Source organism: Bufo gargarizans, chromosome 9 (assembly GCF_014858855.1).
Source record: "Bufo gargarizans isolate SCDJY-AF-19 chromosome 9, ASM1485885v1, whole genome shotgun sequence".
Lineage (NCBI taxonomy): Eukaryota > Metazoa > Chordata > Amphibia > Anura > Bufonidae > Bufo > Bufo gargarizans.
The window spans coordinates 127,446,319-127,463,832 of record NC_058088.1 but is presented as its reverse complement, the minus strand read 5'-3'; the positions used below and the strand labels follow the sequence as shown (position 1 = coordinate 127,463,832).

The following is a 17,514-nucleotide window of genomic DNA, read 5'->3' as shown; positions in this document are numbered from 1 at the left end:
ACTGTGTATGGCACTGTTATGGGGGATCTGTGGATGGCACTGTTATGGGGGATCTGTGGATGGCACTGTTATGGGGGATCTGTGGATGGCACTGTTATGGGGGATCTGTGGATGGCACTGTTATGGGGGATCTGTGGATGGCACTGTTATGGGGGATCTGTGGATGGCACTGTTATGGGGGATCTGTAGATGACACTGTTTATGGGGGATCTGTGGATGGCACTGTTTATGGGGATCTGTGGATGGCACTGTTATGGGGCATCTGTGGATGGAACTGTTATGGGGCATCTGTGGATGGAACTGTTATGGGGCATCTGTGGATGGTACTGCTATGGTGTGGGAGATCTGTGGATGGCATTGTTATGGGGTGTGGGATCTGTGGATGACACTGTTATGGGGGATCTGTGGATGACACTACTATATGTCATCCACAGATCCCCCTCATAACAGTGTCCCCAAATACACCGGCCCTCTGCTCACCGCAGTATTTATAAACATTAATCCTTATCCTGTTAATAAGTTTAACTAAAGCTGCGCTCTCCCCTGTTCCCCTGTATCCCCTGTATCAATACAGTACTTACGGACAAGCTTCCATAGCAGGCAGAGCAGATGGCAGCAGTAACGTCACTCATTGACGTTGCGTACCTGCTCCACCTGCTTCATTCATAAAGTGGGAGGAGCAGGCGCTCAACGTCAGTGAGTGACGTTACTGCTGCCTTCCGCTCTGCCTGCTATCGAAGCTTGTTCGTAAGTGCTGTACTGATACAGGGGAACGGGGAGAGCGCAGCTTTAGTTAAACTTATTAACAGGATAAGGATTAATGTTTATAAATGTTTATAAATACTGCGGTGAGCAGCGGGGCCCGTTGTAAGAGTACAGTGACTACACCGGGCCCCGCCCCTAGTTCCAGACTCCAGCCCCTCCTCTCTCACTGCTCATACATTGCAGTCTGATTGAAATTGAAGCATTCGCCCCATTAGACGCAGGGGCATTTCCCCCCCATTTTTGGGGGTAAAAAAAGTGTGTCTTATGGGGTGAAAAATACGATACTTCCTGATATTACTTTTAAACCTTTGCCCCTCTAAATTAAAACTATGTCCTCTTGTAGCAGTTTTTCTTCTTTTAAATATTCTCTCCTCTTTTACCTTGTTGATTCCCTTTATGTATTTAAAGTTTCTATCATATCCCCTCTGTCTCGTCTTTCTTCCAAGCTATACATGTTAAGGTCCTTTAATCTTTCCTGGTAAGTTTTGTCCTGCAATTCATGTACTAGTTTAGTAGATCTTCCCTGATCTTCCTGATCTATCTCCCAAGCATTCTGCTAGCATTTCCTGCTGCTCTATGACATTGTCTGCTTACCTTTAAGTCTTCTGAAATAATTACCCCCAAATCCCTTTCCTCAGATACTGAGGTTAGGACTGTATCACTGTTTTATATTCTGCTCTTGGGTTTTTACACCCCAGGTGCATTATCTTGCACTTATCAACATTAAATTTTAGTTGCCAGATTTTTGACCATTCCTCTAGTTTTCCTAAATCCTTTTTAATTCGGTGCATCCCTTTAGGAACATCAACCCTGTTACAAATCTTTGTGTCATCAGTAAAAAGACACACCTTACCATCGAGGCCTTCTGCAATTTTGCTGATAAAGATATTAAACAATATGGGTCCCAGAACAGATCTCTGAGGTACCCCACTGGTAACAAGACCATGGCCTGAATATACTCCATTGACTACAACCCTCTGTTGTCTGTCCCTCAGCCACTGCCTAATCCATTCAACAATATGGGAGTCCATGCACAAAGACTGCAATTTATTGATAAGCCTTCTATGTGGGACAGTATCAAAAGCCTTACTAAAGTCTAGATAAGCGATGTCTACTGCACCTCTGCCATCTATTATTTTAGTCACCCAATCAAAAAAATCAATAAGATTAGTTTGACAAGATCTGCCTGAAGTAAACCCATGCTGTTTTTTATCTCTCAATTAATGGGATTTTAGATGTTCCACAATCCTCTCCTTAAGTATAGTTTCCATTAATTTCCCCACTATTGATGTCAGCCTTACTGGCCTATAGTTGCCCGATTCCTCCCTACTACCTTTCTTGTGAATGGGCACAATATCTTCTGGGACGACTCCTGTTGCCAGTGAATGGTTAAATAAATCTGTTAATGGTTTTGCTAGTTCACCGCTGAGCTCTTTTAATAGCTTTGGGTGTATCCCATTAGGCCCCTGTGACTTATTTGTATTAATTTTAGACAGCTGACTTAGAACCTCTTCCTCTGTAAAGACACATGCATCAAAAGATGAATTAGTCTTATTTCCTAACTGAGGTCCTTTTCCTTTATTTTATTTTGTAAAAACTGAACAGAAGTATTCATTGAGGCAGTCAGCTAGTTCTTTATCTTCTTCCATATACTTTCCTTCTTTTGTTTTTAATTTGGTAATTCCTTGTTTTAGTTTCCTTTTTTCATTTATGTATCTGAAGAATGTCTTATCGCCTTTTTTCACTGACTGAGCTTTCTCTTCTGCCTGTGCTTTAGAAGCTCTTATAACGTGTTTGGCCTCTCTCTGCCTAATCTTATAAATTTGCCTGTCATCCTCGTTTTATTTTTTTTTATATACCGTTTTTTTTTCGTTTTATAAGACGCACCTGATTATAAGACGCACCTAGGTTTTTGAGGAGGAAAATAAGAAAAAAAATATTTTGAACCAAAAGGTGTGCTTTTGGTGGATTTTGAACTAATTGTCTGGGGATGACACTGTTATGGGGGATCTGTGGATGACACACTGTTATGGGGGATCTGTGGATGACACACTGTTATGGGGGGGGGAATCTGTGGATGATGCACTGTTATGGGGGATGTGTGCTGTGACACATAGGGCCATGAGGGGGGCCAGCATAAGATGCTATATGTGTGGGTGACACACATGTAGCATCTTATGCTGGTCCCCCTCATGGCCCTATGTTTCACAGCATTACAGTACTTTATTCTGGGCAAGTCACGGCGGGGCCCGGTGCAGTGACTGTATTACACCGGGCCCCGCGCACAGAAGTCTCTTTGTATGTAAAATTGTCACAACCAGACAGCTGAGAAGCTCTGACAGAAGCCTTTCAGAACCTCCTCCTTGAGATTTCTTTGTTTTGAATTTCAGTTCCTCATCTCGTTAGCCTCTCTCAGCTGTCATGTAGATAGACTGATTGCATCCCTTTAAATTCCTCCCCCTAATGCATTAGTGTGCGGCTTATACAACTTCCTGGAGTGTGTGTGCATGCTGATCTTATTTTCCAGCCTTCTACAAGATAAGTGCTGTACATTTATTTGTGATTTTCTGTTTGCTGGATCCCAGGTGACCCTGACTCCCTCCGTGTCTTGTGTAGGGAGCCGGTGGTCGTGTCCCCTCACTATTGTAGGGTGTTCAGGTGGTATATAGTTGAGGTACGTGGATATGCGATCATCCACCATTGGGATTTTCGCATAGGCTGAGCAGACAGGGAGAGTGCCAGGTCTTATGCAGGGGTCTCCCTTTTGTTCCTTAGTTTTGGATCCAGTGAGTCATATATTTATTTTGCATTGTCTTGTTTCCTGTACACCTTCCGTGACAAAAATCTTTCATTATTCCTGAATTCATCGTTCTCCTATTGATAAACTAGCCTAATCGCCTGCATCAGTACTCACTATGAATGTAGCGTGAGGTCCCTCCGGCGCATGACTTCATCCTGCTCCTGCTTCATTAATGAAGTCACACACGCTGGCCGGACCGCACGCTGTATTCTTAGTGAGTAGTGATGCAGGCGATTAGGCTAGTAAAGTTCATCAAATGGAGAGCGATTTACGGTATAAAGGATTAATGAAAGATTTTACATACAAAGAGACTTCTGTGCGCGGGGCCCGGTGTAATACAGTGACTGCACCGGGCCCCGCTGTGGCTTGCCTCCAGCCCCTCCTCCCTCCCCGCACTGTAACTGATGTATCGACGGCCACACTGTGCAGCATAGCGGCCGGTGATATATCAGTGTCAGCCCTGTAAAAAAAAGTCAACCATCGTTTTATAAGATGCACTGTCATTTCCCCCCTCTTTTGGGGGAAAAAAGTGTGTCTTATAAAGCGAAAAATACGGTAATTACTAAATGCTATATTTTTGTTTTTAATGGTTTTGGCCACTTCTGCTGAGTACCACAGTGGTCTCTTCCTTTTTTTGCTTTTACTGACAAGCCTAATGCAATTTTCTGTTGCCTTCAATAGTGCCACTTTTAAGTTAGATACTTCCCTCTAGCAATACGGTCCAACAATTCGTCTACCCGGGGCATCGGGTAGGCGTCTGTAACCGTTCTATCATTAAGTCACCAATAATCTATGCAGAAGCGGGTTGTACAGTCCTGCTTCGGCACTAGTACCACCGGTGAAGCCCAAGGGCTTTCAGAATGCTCAATGACTCCTAAGCGGAGCATCTCCTTTATTTCTTTACACATCCCTTCCCGGACTGCCTCGAGGATGTGGTAGGCGGGTTGCCTCAACGGAGCATGGCTTGGAGTCTCTACCCTGTGAGTTGCCAGTCTAGTGTACCCGTGCTCCTGAGAGAATGTGGCCTGTTTGGCTAGGGTGATCGCCTGTGTCCGCTCCTGCGGTCCCAGCCGTTCCCCCAAGTGCACCAACTCCATTACCCTCTGTTGGAAGTCAACATAAGTTTAATACAAGTTGATACACTTTGATGGACTTGGATGTGTTGATGAGGGAGCAATGGACTACTGTCATCCTGGTGAAAATAGCAATGTCAATAGGCCTAACATCTGAATAAGCCTGAACATCTTGTTTTCATCCTGTCGTAAACAGCATCTGAATAAGACTGAACAGTTTGCTATTTCTTGTCGTAAAAGCTGCAACAATAGCAATGTGAATAAGCTTGACATCTGACTGATAAGAATGGAAATGAGATAGGGTTCCTGTTTCCCCTGTCCTGATGACTTGAAACCAGCCCCTGCGGTGTTATACACAATGGACTGCGCATTTGTAATGGTGTAGGCATCCTGTCGGCCCTAAAAGGTCTGATTCTCAAGGAAGTTTGGAAGGAAAACTGTTGACATAGCTGAAACAATATGCCATCCCTCAGGCCCAAGGCAAACTAAAAGGACACCAGTGCCATCCGCAGGAAGGTGGCAGTTACTGCATCAATATGAAGGAGTGGACTCAGATCAGTTTACTGCAAGTTCATTGGATGAATGGTAATGAAGGAGGCCGGAAGATACTGGAGTAAGGGGTGGAATTGTGGGTGTGAATGTGGTTCTATTTGATATATAATATACACTAGATCAATGGTAGTTACTTAGTTAGATATGTATTGATTGTTGGGAAGCTAGTACTAGGATTTATTAGTTATGTTTATATTCTTTTCAAGTATAGGACATTGAAGGAAGGTTTGCTTTATACTCTGTTATCCATTTATCTTGTAACCTTTTACCCTACTTTTATTAATTAAATAAGCCATTACATAAATCCGGATTCCTTATCTTTCAAAGACATACAAATATAGTCAGCAGAAACCCTTGGATACAACATTTGGCACCCCAGACGTGACCGTGGAAAACAGCACTCTACGAAGGACCCAGGCGTTTGATTCTGCTTTATTCAGTTATTGAAAGATCAAGGAATATCCTGCATTGAGACCGGACCAAAACCTTTGCAAAGAAATACAGAACTTAGGGTTAGTACCCTGTTGACTGAAGTGCTCATAGGATCTAAAGGAAAAAACAGACATCTCTGCGAAGAAAGTGAGGGAGAGGAAACTCTCTGAACCTCATGTTAAGGGGAAGTAGCCTTATGCTTCAATAGGAGATCACTCTTGGCCTGGATCTTGGATCTATAGTTGATCAGGTATATGAGATACGGTCAGTCAAGGATAGGTAAATCACGAGACTCTGATAGTGGTTTTGGAGTGTGATTACCATAGGGAGAATTTTATGAAATCTGTTTCCCTGGTGTTGTTGTTTGTTTTGTAATGAATTAGTATTTACTAGTTGCAATACATTTGTGGTATATTTATTTTTCTTTGTGAATTGTCATTTACTGACTGTAGTAAGTTAGTGGTATTTGTTTCTGTTGTCTGTAGTAGTAAGTACAATGGAAATTGTGAATAAATTTGTTGAAAAACATGCATCTGCTAATTTTAAGATTTGTACAAACGATGCTTTAACACATCAGTTTAATGATATGATAAAGCAATGTGATGAGCAGAATGTAAATAGCAAACATAGAAAGTCAAATAAGAAAGCAAAGAAAGAGAAATTGGCTAATATGTTGTGCATGCTAATGAAAATGAAAGAGGTAGCAGAGCAAAAGGAATTGCAGTGGTACTCTGAAAAGGCTCAGTTAAGGGGTGAGCTGGATAGAGTTGAACAGGGAATCACTGTGGCTATTGCTAGCGCTGAAAATGATTGTTGTGGGTGTGAAGATCTCAGAGAGGAAGTGGGGGGAGGAGTAGCCTATTTGCACTGCAGATGGGCCACAATCAACCCCAGATCATAGTTCCTCTCTATTTACTCCTGTGTCAGATGGAAGCAGACAAAGAAGAGATGCATATTCATGGTAGCAATCATATCCAATCCACAACACTTTCTATACAGGATAAAACAAACCTATGCCAAATATTGGGGAAATTTGATACAAGTGCTTCACCCATTAATCTTTCCAACAGGCTGGAAGCTGTGGTTAAGCAGTATAATCTCAATAATAGGGATGCATGTTCCTTGTTTAGGGTATGGCTTCCATCTCAGCTTTGTGAGAAGTTACAGCCTCCTGTGGGCACTCACAAAGGATTATCTGCAGAACTCAATTCCAACTGGGGAAATGCAAGTGATAAGCTGAAAGAGTTGCAGAGAATAATGGGAGGAAGAGATACTAGAGGTACCAATGCCCTAGAGAATGCAAAATTAAGGAGAGGGGATGACCCAATCATTTTCTGTAGTGAGTATTTGACCCTATTTCGTGCTACATATAACTGTCATGACAGGCCTCCTCACGACAGCAGTTTTCTTTATTCAATGGCTAATAAATGCACATTTGTTGACTACCTAACAAAGGTTGCCTTAAGGAACGCAAATTCCTATCAAGCCTTTGTAAATATTTTAAAGGACTGGATTCAGGAGACTTGTAATGACAACAAACCTCAGAAGAGAATATCAGAAATAGTTAAGAATGAAGGCAAAGTAAGATTTATGGGGAAGTGCTACAAATGTGGAAATACAGGTCATACTATGAGAGAATGCAATGACAGAGCTTTTTTTCCAAGAAAAAAGCAGCAAAAGCAAGGATTAGATAATGCAGCTGATGGAGTATCTCAGCCTCCTAAAGCTACATTGTATGGTCCACTTTTGAAAGAAATCAGAAGGATAGGAAAAGCAATAGCGGAGTTGCCAGAGGAATTTAAGGCCCCACCACCAACAAATCCTTATGTAAAACCATAGGAATGTCAGGCCCCTGTGTTGTCCCTTGTGTGCCAGCTAGATAGGGACAAAGGCAGTAGACCAGGGTGCGGTAGGGGGCCATCGTACAAATATTTTAATGGATACGGGGGCAGCGGTAAGTTTGACGAATTTGGATTTGACAATCAACCCTAGAGGTAAAAGTATTTTTCTAAGAGGCTTTGGTGGACAATTGGTACCTTCTAGGCAATCTGTACCGGTAGCTATAAGCATGGGAAACCTAGGTGTGGAGCATAGTTTGTACTTGTCCTCAACACATGAGGGTACTATCATTGGATCAGATGTGATGAGGGAACATGGGCTCATTGTTGATCTGTGTAACTGGATGTTGTGGAAAGGATCACGATATAAAGGCTGCCTTAAAATGGTTACTGATAACTATGGAATTGCTGCGATCAAGGGTGCAGAGTCTCTAGACCCTGCTGCATTATTAAAAACAGAGGATAAACGATTGGCTGATATCTTGTGGCAACATGACAAAGTGTGGGCAACATCAAAAACTTAGTGTGGCAAAGTGTCAAATATGATTGTGATGGTAGAAGGCCCAGATCCCCCTCCCCAGAGGCAATACAAGATACCACCTGAGTCAATTCCATATATCAAAAACACAATTGAGGAATTGCTGGGCCAAAATGTAATCAGGGAATGCCAGTCTACAAACAATGCGACTTTATGGCCCGTTCGGAAACCAAATGGGTGGCGCCCTACCCTAGACTACAGGGCATTAAACAAGTGTACCCCTCCCATTACAAATGTTGTCGCCAAAATGCCCGACATGATGACAACAGTTAAGCCATCTTCCACGGTGTACTCATCAATAGACATCTCAAATAGGTATTTTTCAATTCCTATTCATCCTGATTGCCAATACAAATTTGCATTTACATTTCAAGGGAAACAATACACATTTTGTCGGTTGCCACAGGGTTTCAAATCCAGTTCAACATACTTCCATAAATGCATGGTTGGAATATTGTTGTAATTTTCGGAGCCTGACTGTATTGTGCAATATGTGGATGACATATTGCTCCAAACTGACAACAAGGTAAAACACTACGTGTTACTAAATGAGTTGTTGAGACTTTTTGAAGATGCAGGCCTTAAGCTAAATCCTATGAAGGCCCAGTTAATGAAGGAAGCGGTGACATTTTTGGGAGTTATAGTTTCAAAAGGAGGGAGGATTCCTGACCCTAACAAGTGTGAAACTATACAGAGGTTGCCAAGGCCAAACACAAAAACAGCCCTTAGGCAATTTCTAGGGATGGTTGGATTTTGTAGGGACTTCATAGAGGGATTTGCTGAGAAAGCTAAGCCGCTCTATGAACTCCTGAAAGGAGAAGCACGGGAAGCAGACCTGCTTGAGTGGATGAAAGAGCATGAGGGAGCGTTTGTTAGACTGAAGATCAGCCTCACTCAGGCACCTGCTCTAAGCAATCCAAACCCAGATTTACCCTTTGAAATACAGGTCAATGCCTCCAAAATAGCAATTACGGCTGTGTTGCTACAAGAGAGGCAAGGAAAATGGGTTCCTGTTGGGTACCTATCAATGTTATTGAGTCCTGTGGAAATAGGATTTGAGGACTGTGTCAGAAATCTTTTGGCAGTACACTGGGCAGTGATAGCAACAGAACACATAGTGGGGTTTGCCAAGATCATCATACAAACACCTCACACTCCCATCAAGATGCTCTTGGAGAGGACACTCAGTGGAGTGTCATCTCAAAGGGTAGCCAGATGGCTGGTAGATCTGACACCAAGGAACATCACTGTAGCACACAGTACTACCTTTGTGCTGCCACAACTGATGCAATACGAAGGTGAGAAACATGATTGTGGAGAGGTGCATAGTAGTGTTGAGTTCGAATATCGATTTTTTTTTTGCGAATATCGGCACTTCGCTAATTCGCGAATATTTCAAATATAGTGCTATAAATTCGATATATCGAATATTCATTTTTTTATAAATTTTTTATTAATTGTTATATTTTTTTCTTTCCAACTTCCCTAAAGTTGTTCTTACCTGTCCTTTGGATTCCTGGCTTCCTGGCTGCTCCAGTCAGTGCCCGTTGCCGCTTCTGCCGACTTCCGTGCTCATGGAGCGTCCCCATCACCATGGGAACGTCTCCATATACTAGAATGTACTGTTGGATTTGAGAATTACGTTGAAATCGCAATTCGATTATTTCAAGTTATAATAATCGAATTGCGATTTCAACTTAACACTGCTATATTCCATATTCGTTAATTCTAGTCCAATATGGAATATAGCAGTGCTAAGTTGAAATCGCAATGCGATTAATATAACTCGAAGTAATCGCATGGCGATTTCAACTTAGCACTGCTATATTCCATGCTCATGGAGCGTCCCCATTACCATGGGAACGTCTCCATATACTAGAATGTACTGTCGGATTTGAGAATTACGTTGAAATCGCAATTCGATTATTTCAAGTTATAATAATCGAATTGCGATTTCAACTTAACACTGCTATATTCCATATTCATTAGTTCTAGCCTAATATGGAATATAGCAGTGCTAAGTTGAAATCGCCATGCGATTACTTCGAGTTATATTAATCACGATTTCAACTTGGACCTGGTTTACTATGGTTGGCTTGGTAGAATTAGCGAATATGACGAATATATTCGTCATATTCCACAAAACGAAGATAACGAAGTATTCTGCATCTTCGTTTTAGCTACCTATACATCAACTTCGCTAATTCTAGCAATCATATAGGAAAGTTTACTATAGAGACAGCTAAGTTTAATTCGCTATGCGATTATATTACTTAGCTTTTTTTTAAATAAATAGAATAATTATAATACCTGATAATTATTATAATTATTCTATTTATAAAAAAAGCTAAATAATATAATCACATAGCGAATTAAACTTAGCTGTCTCTATAGTCAACTTTCCTATATGATTGCTAGAATTAGCGAAGTTGATGAATAGGTAGCTAAAACGAAGATGCAGAATACTTCGCTATCTTCGTTTTGTGGAATATGACAAATACATTCGTTATCTTCGTTTTGTGGAATATGATTATTATAACTTGAATTAATCGAATTGCGATTTCAGCTTAGCACTGCTATATTCCATATTAGGCTAGAATTAACGAATATGGAATATAGCAGTACTAAGTTGAAATCGAAAGTCGATTATTAGAACTTGAATTAATCGCATTGCTATTTTAATAGGAGAGTAGCCTTTAAGTAAAAAATCGCAATATGCGATTATTTAAATCGCATATTAATCGCAATAACTAGAATAATGACGAATATTCGATTTCGACGAATATATAACGAATATTCTATCGAATATTCGCGAATTTCGTCGAAATTGAATATGGCACCTGCCGCTCATCACTAGTGCATAGGACTAAGACACAGGAAGTATTCAAATTGACAGCAGGAAAGGCAGATCTGAAAATTTGGGTGGATGGATCTAGGTATTGGGAAGAGGGACAGTTTCACACAGGGTACGCCATGTGGTGTCCACAAACCAATGAACGAATTCTCATTAAGTGCTCAAGAACTTTCTCCGCTCAAGGAGCAGAATTGGAAGCGGTAAGAGAAGCCATTTTTCACTTTCAATTAGGCCCAATTGCTATCTTTTCTGACAGTGCCTATGTTACTAGATCACTAACTGAGTACATGCCTTTGTGGCATACAAGAGGATTTAGTGATGCATCAGGGAAGACATGCAAAGGAAGAAAACTTTTTCTACGTCCACGCTTGGTGCCGGAGCCTCTCTTTTTTCAATTGAATCAGGGAAGACACTTGCACATGGTTCAGTGTTGAAGGGCATTTGGGACAAAGCCTGTTTAGAACCCCAAAGAGTAGCAATAATAAAGGTGAAGGCACATCAGAAGGGCATTGATGAAATTGCGGTTGGCAACAATGAGGTAGACAAACTAGCCAAAGAGGCAGCTGTCATGGGGGCCAGGTGGACTCCCTATGATATTGAAGGAAGACAGGCCTGGAATGAACATGACAGTGAGGACAGAGACAAAATGGATCTTAAACTTGAATGCCTGCCTGTGGTTAAGGCACCAACACTGTGCTTAGCAGCAGAGCAGGATAAAGACTCTAATTTACAGCAAATCAAATGCTCCATTAGGGAAAAGACAGCACAGAAACCCCAATATTACAATATCCAGGATGATTTGCTGCTCAGAGAAACACCAGGCGGCCCTAGATGTGTGGTATCTTGTCAGTATCAAAAGGACATTGCCAAAGAGAACCATAGGCTGACAGGGCATATGGGTACTGAGGGTACTTTAAAGTTTATTCAAACAAAATATTGGTGGGAAAACATGAAAGACACTGTTGTGAGGATTATACAAGAATGTTTAATCTGTGCACAAATGAATCCAAGGCCAAAAGGACAAAGGCCTGTGCTGTCCAGGATACCGTTGGCAGAAGGACCATGGGAAAGGCTACAAATTGACTTTGTTGGCCCTTTGCCCAGCGCTCCTGGAGGGTATCGTTACTTGCTAGTGGTGATTGATGTGTTTTCTAAATGGGTGGAAGCCTTACCCATGAGGAAAGACACTGCAATAGCAACAGCAAAAGCCCTATGGGGGTAGGTCATCTCAAGATGGGGATTCCCTAAGACCATAGAGTCAGACAGAGGCACACACATCACAGGAAAGATCATGACAGGCATGTGTGAGATGTTAAATGTTGAGCAGAAATTTCACGTGCCATATCATCCCCAATCGTCAGGAGTGGTAGAAAGAATGAACAGAACCCTAAAGGAAAGACTTAAAAAAATGGTACTACAATCTGGAAATAACTGGTTATGTCATTTACCCACAATTCTAATGGCAATACGGTGTACAGAGGCAAGAGGCACTTCAATCACCCCATATCAATTAATGACGGGTAGAATTATGAACCTGTGCCACCCTGCAGACCCAAAGCTTAGTACACCAATGAGGGACAGTGCTGAAAAAGAAAAATTCCTTGGACAGTTGCAAGACCAGGTGCAAAAATATCTATACTTTGCGGCCAGCAATATGGCGCCAAAGGCAAAAGAGGAACCTGGCAGGCCACCAATTAAACTAGAAGTAGGAGACAGGGTGATGGTAAAGAACTTTGTGCCTAAGTCTTCATGGGATGCCAATTGGATGGGCCCATTCCTGGTAACAGTAAGATTGAGCGATCAGGTTGCAAAGGTCAAACGGGTGGACAACAAGAAAGGGGCCAAGTGCATGAAAAGGAGGGATATGGAGAAGTGGGTTCATGCAGATCAATGCAAACGGATGCAACTGATAAGAATGTGATGCTTCTCTTGTTCTTTTTTTCCAGAATCTTAAATGAAGCATGAATTAACAGGCCGAAAATTCTGGATTCTGGATATGGAGATTAAGGCCCTGATGAGACGAGTGGCCATAATGTCCGTCACTGGGACCCACATCCTCTCCTCAGGACCATAACCCTCCCAATGAACGAGGTACTGGAGAGAACCGCGGACAACACGAGAATCCAACCATAATCGGAGGAGGAGGCAAAGACGAGGGTACAATGGGTTGGACATAAGGTTTTAATAAGGACTTATGAAAAACATTATGGATCTTCCAAGTCTGAGGAAGATCAAGACGGTAGGCAACAGGATTGATGACAGACAAGATTTTGTAAGGCCCAATAAACTTAGGACCCAACTTCCAGGAGGGAACCTTCAATTTGATATTCTTAGTAGACAACCACACCAGATCACCAACATTCAGGTCCGGACCAGGCACACGTCTCTTATCTGCCACACGCTTATATCTCTCACTCATGCTCTTTAGATTATCCTGAATCTTTTGCCAAATAGATGACAAAGACGAGGAGAATCTGTCCTCATCAGGTAAACCAGAAGACCCTTCTCCCGAGAATGTCCCAAACTGCGGATGAAACCCATATGCACCAAAAAATGGTGACTTATCAGAGGACTCCTGACGACGGTTATTTAAAGCAAACTCAGCAAGGGACAAAAAAGAACACCAATCCTCCTGATTCTCCGCCACAAAACAGCGCAGATATGTCTCCAGATTCTGATTGACGCGCTCTGTCTGGCCATTCGACTGTGGGTGGAAAGCAGAAGAGAATGACAACCGAACCCCCAAGCGAGAACAGAAAGCCTTCCAGAATCTGGAAACAAACTGCGTGCCCCTATCAGAGAAATGCACCATTTTGCTAAAACGGTCCACCACCACCAGAATCACAGTTTTTCCCGAGGAACGAGGCAGGTCCGTAATGAAGTCCATGGACAGATGTGTCCAAGGACGGGAAGGAATGGGTAAGGGAAGGAGAGGACCTGATGGCCGTGAATGAGGGACTTTGGCACGAGCGCAGGTCTCGCAGGCTGCCACAAAACCCTCAACCGACTTACAAAGCGCAGGCCACCAGAATCTCTGAGCGATGAGATCCACTGTGGCTCTTGCCCCCGGGTGCCCAGCAAGGACCGTATCGTTGTGTTCCTTAAAAATCTTGTGTCTTAAAGCGAGAGGCACAAACAACCTCCCAGGAGGACAAATATCAGGAGCCTCTGACTGGGCTGCCTGCACCTCTGCCTCCAATTCAGGAAAAAGAGCAGAGACCACCACACCTTCAGCCAAAATGGGACCCGGGTCTTCAAAATTCCCACCTCCCGGAAAATAACGTGACAGGGCATCTGCCTTCACATTCTTAACCCCAGGGCGGAACGTGACAACAAAATTAAACCTTGAAAAGAACAAAGACCATCTGGCCTGTCTCGGGTTCAGACGCTTGGCTGGCTCCCTCTAGCCAATGGCGCCATTCCTCAAAAGCCAACTTGATGGCCAACAACTCCCTATCTCCCACATCGTAATTTCTCTCTGCGGAGGAGAGTTTCTTCGAGAAAAAGGCACATGGTCGCCATTTGGCAGGAGAGGAACCTTGAGACAAGACCGCACCCACCTCAGAAGCATCAAACTTAACTATGAAGGGTAGAGAAATATCAGGTTGTACCAAGATGGGAGCAGAAGCAAAACTCTCCTTGATATTAGAAAAGGCCTTACGCGCCTCTACCGACCAGGAAGAAAAATCTACCCCCTTTCTAGTCATATCAGTGAGTGGTTTAACAACAGAGGAATAATTCAAAATAAACTTCCTGTAATAATTGGCAAAGCCCAAAAAACGCATCAGCGCCTTCTGATTCTCAGGAAGCTCCCACTCAAGCACAGCGCGGACCTTCTCGGGGTCCATGCGAAAACCAGAAGCGGAGAGAAGAAACCCCAGAAATTGAATTTCTGGAACCGCAAACACACATTTTTCCAGTTTCTCGTAAAACTTATTCTCCCGCAGGATGAGCAAGACCTGACGTAAGTGTTCCTTATGAGTTTTGAAATCAGGAGAAAAAATCAAAATGTCATCCAAATACCCTAATACAAATTTCCCCATTAAATGATAAAAAATGCTGTTCACAAAATGCTAAAAAAAAGGGCTGGAGCATTCATCAAACCAAAAGGCATAACCAAATTCTCAAAATGGCCCTCAGGTGTATTGAAGGCCGTCTTCCATTCGTCTCCTTCTCTGACCCTGACCAGGTTGTATGCCCCTCTTAGATCTAATTTGGAAAAAACTTTAGCCCCAACAATCTGGTTAAACAAGTCCGGGATCAGAGGAAGCGGATAAGGGTCACGAATTGTGATACTGTTCAGCTCCCTGAAATCCAGACAAGGTATTAAAGAACCATCTTTTTTCTTAACAAAGAAAAAAACAGCGGCAACAGGTGACTTCGAGGGTCGTATGTGTCCTTTTCTCAGACTCTCAGAGATATAAGCACGCATAGCGACCCTTTCAGGTTGCGAGAGATTGTATAAACGAGATTTAGGCAGCTTGGCGCCTGGGATGAGATTAATAGGGCAATCGTACTGCCTGTGCGGGGGCAAATCCTGAACTCCGCTCTCAGAGAAGACATCCAAAAGTTCAGAGAGAAAAGATGGTACAGTCTTAGTAGAAACCTCAGAAACAGATGTTGTGAGGCAATTCTCTCTGCAAAAGTCACCCCAACCATTTATTTGCCTTGCTTGCCAATCAACGGTGGGGTTATGTTTAGTGAGCCAGGGTAGCCCCAACACTAGAGGAGTAGGCAATCCGCTAAGGACGAAACATGACACATCCTCAACATGAGCATCACTCACAATTAAACGGATATTGTGAACTATGCCCTTTAATGATTTCTGAGAAAGTGGAGCGGAATCAATAGCAAAAACAGGAATATTCTTTCCCAAAGTGCATTCCTGGAAACCATGAGTTATCGCAAATTGATTATCAATGAGATTGACAGCTGCTCCACTATCTACAAAAATCTCACAAAAAATGTTCTTGCTCTCTAGCGCCACCCTGGCAGGCAGGCCAAACGGAAACTACAAGCAAACGGAAAACCTTCAATTTCCGCCTCAACCCTGCCAATGTTAACAGATGGAACATTTTTAAAAGATTTTTTCCTTTTTGTTTCTTTATTATTCACAAAAGACTGTCTGAATCTCCTAGAGGGACAAACATTTGCCAAATGATTTATACCTCCACAACAAAAACAAACCTTCCCATGCGGGCTGAATCTTCTATTGTCAGAGGCAATCAACCCCAGCTGCATGGGCTCCTGCTCAGAAGGGGTTGACAGCGACTGAGACCCCTGCGCACTGAATGAGACCACTGCACTGTTCTGGGATTGAGTATGACAGGAAGGAGTGATCTCTCCTCTCTCTCTAAGACGCCTGTCAATACGAACGGCCCGAGACATGGCAGAGTCCAAGGAGGTAGGCCTCTCATGAAAGGCAAATGCATATTTCAATCTCTCTGAAAGACCATGGCAAAATTGACTTTGGAGTGCAGCATCATTCCAACCAGTATCAGCTGCCCATCTCCGAAATTCTGAGCAGTATATCTCTGCGGATTGTTTACCCTGGCATAACAGACGTAGTCTAGACTCAGCCAAAGCAATACGATCCGGATCATCATATATCTGACCCAGGGCTAAAAAGAATTCATCCACTGAACGGAGGGGCCGTGCCCCCACCGGCAGCGAAAAGGCCCACGACTGAGCGTTACCCCTGAGCAGCGATATAATGATCCCCACCCTCCGTTCCTCATAACCAGAGGAATGGGGAAGAAGGCGAAAAATTGAGTTTGCAAGCCTCTCTAAAACACACAAAATTCTCACTACCCCCGGAGAACGTATCCGGGAGCGAGATCTTAGGCTCAGAACAAACTCCATGAACGCAAGCTGAACCGGTCACTTGAAACTGAGAAAGAGTCTTACGGAGATCTGCTACCTCCAATGAAAGAGCCTGGAAGCGTTCAGTCAAAAGTGAAACCGGATCCATGCTTGAGACGGTTTTGGCGGTTTATAATGTCAAGGAAGGTGTACAGGAAACAAGACAACACAAAATGAATATACGACTCACTGGATCCAAAACTAAGGAACAAAAAGGGAGACCCCTGCATCAGACCTGACACTCTCCCTGACTGCTCAGCCTATGCGAAAATCTCAATGGTAGATGATCGCATATCCTCGTACCTCGACTGTATAACACCTGAACACCCTATAATAGTGAGGGGACACGACCACCGACTCCCTACACTAGATACGGAGGGAGTCAGGGTCACCTGGGATCCAGCAAACAGAAAAACACAAATGAATGCACAACACTTATCTTGTAGAAGACTGGGAAGTAGGATCAGCATGCACACACACTCCAGGAAATAATATAAACCGCAAAGTGATGCACTATGGGGGAATTTAAAGGGATGCAATCAGTACAACTACATGACAGCTGAGAGAGGCTAACGAGATGAGGAACTGAAAGCAAAACAAAGGAAGCTCAAGGAGGAGGTTCTGAAAGGCATCTGTCAGAGCTTCTCAGATGTCTGGTGGTGACAAGTGGACTCAGATCAGATTACTGCAAGTTCATTGGATGAATGGTAATGAAGAAGGCCGGAAGATACTGGAGTAAGGGGTGGAATTATGGGTGTGAATGTGGTTCGATTTGATATATAATATACACTAGATCAATG

The 17,514-nt window shown here is 43.0% G+C and overlaps 1 protein-coding gene across 1 annotated transcript in view; it reads left to right on the top strand.

The window, feature by feature from the left end:
* The window catches only part of LOC122919807 (posterior protein-like), a 110,877-nt gene extending 103,416 nt beyond the window's left edge, over positions 1-7,461 (top strand). Inside the window, 3 exon segments of the mRNA XM_044268997.1 lie at positions 6,200-6,374; positions 6,496-6,565; positions 6,567-7,461. Coding sequence (XP_044124932.1) covers positions 6,200-6,374; positions 6,496-6,565; positions 6,567-7,461 — 1,140 coding nt within the window.
* The last annotated feature ends 10,053 nt before the right edge of the window (positions 7,462-17,514 follow it).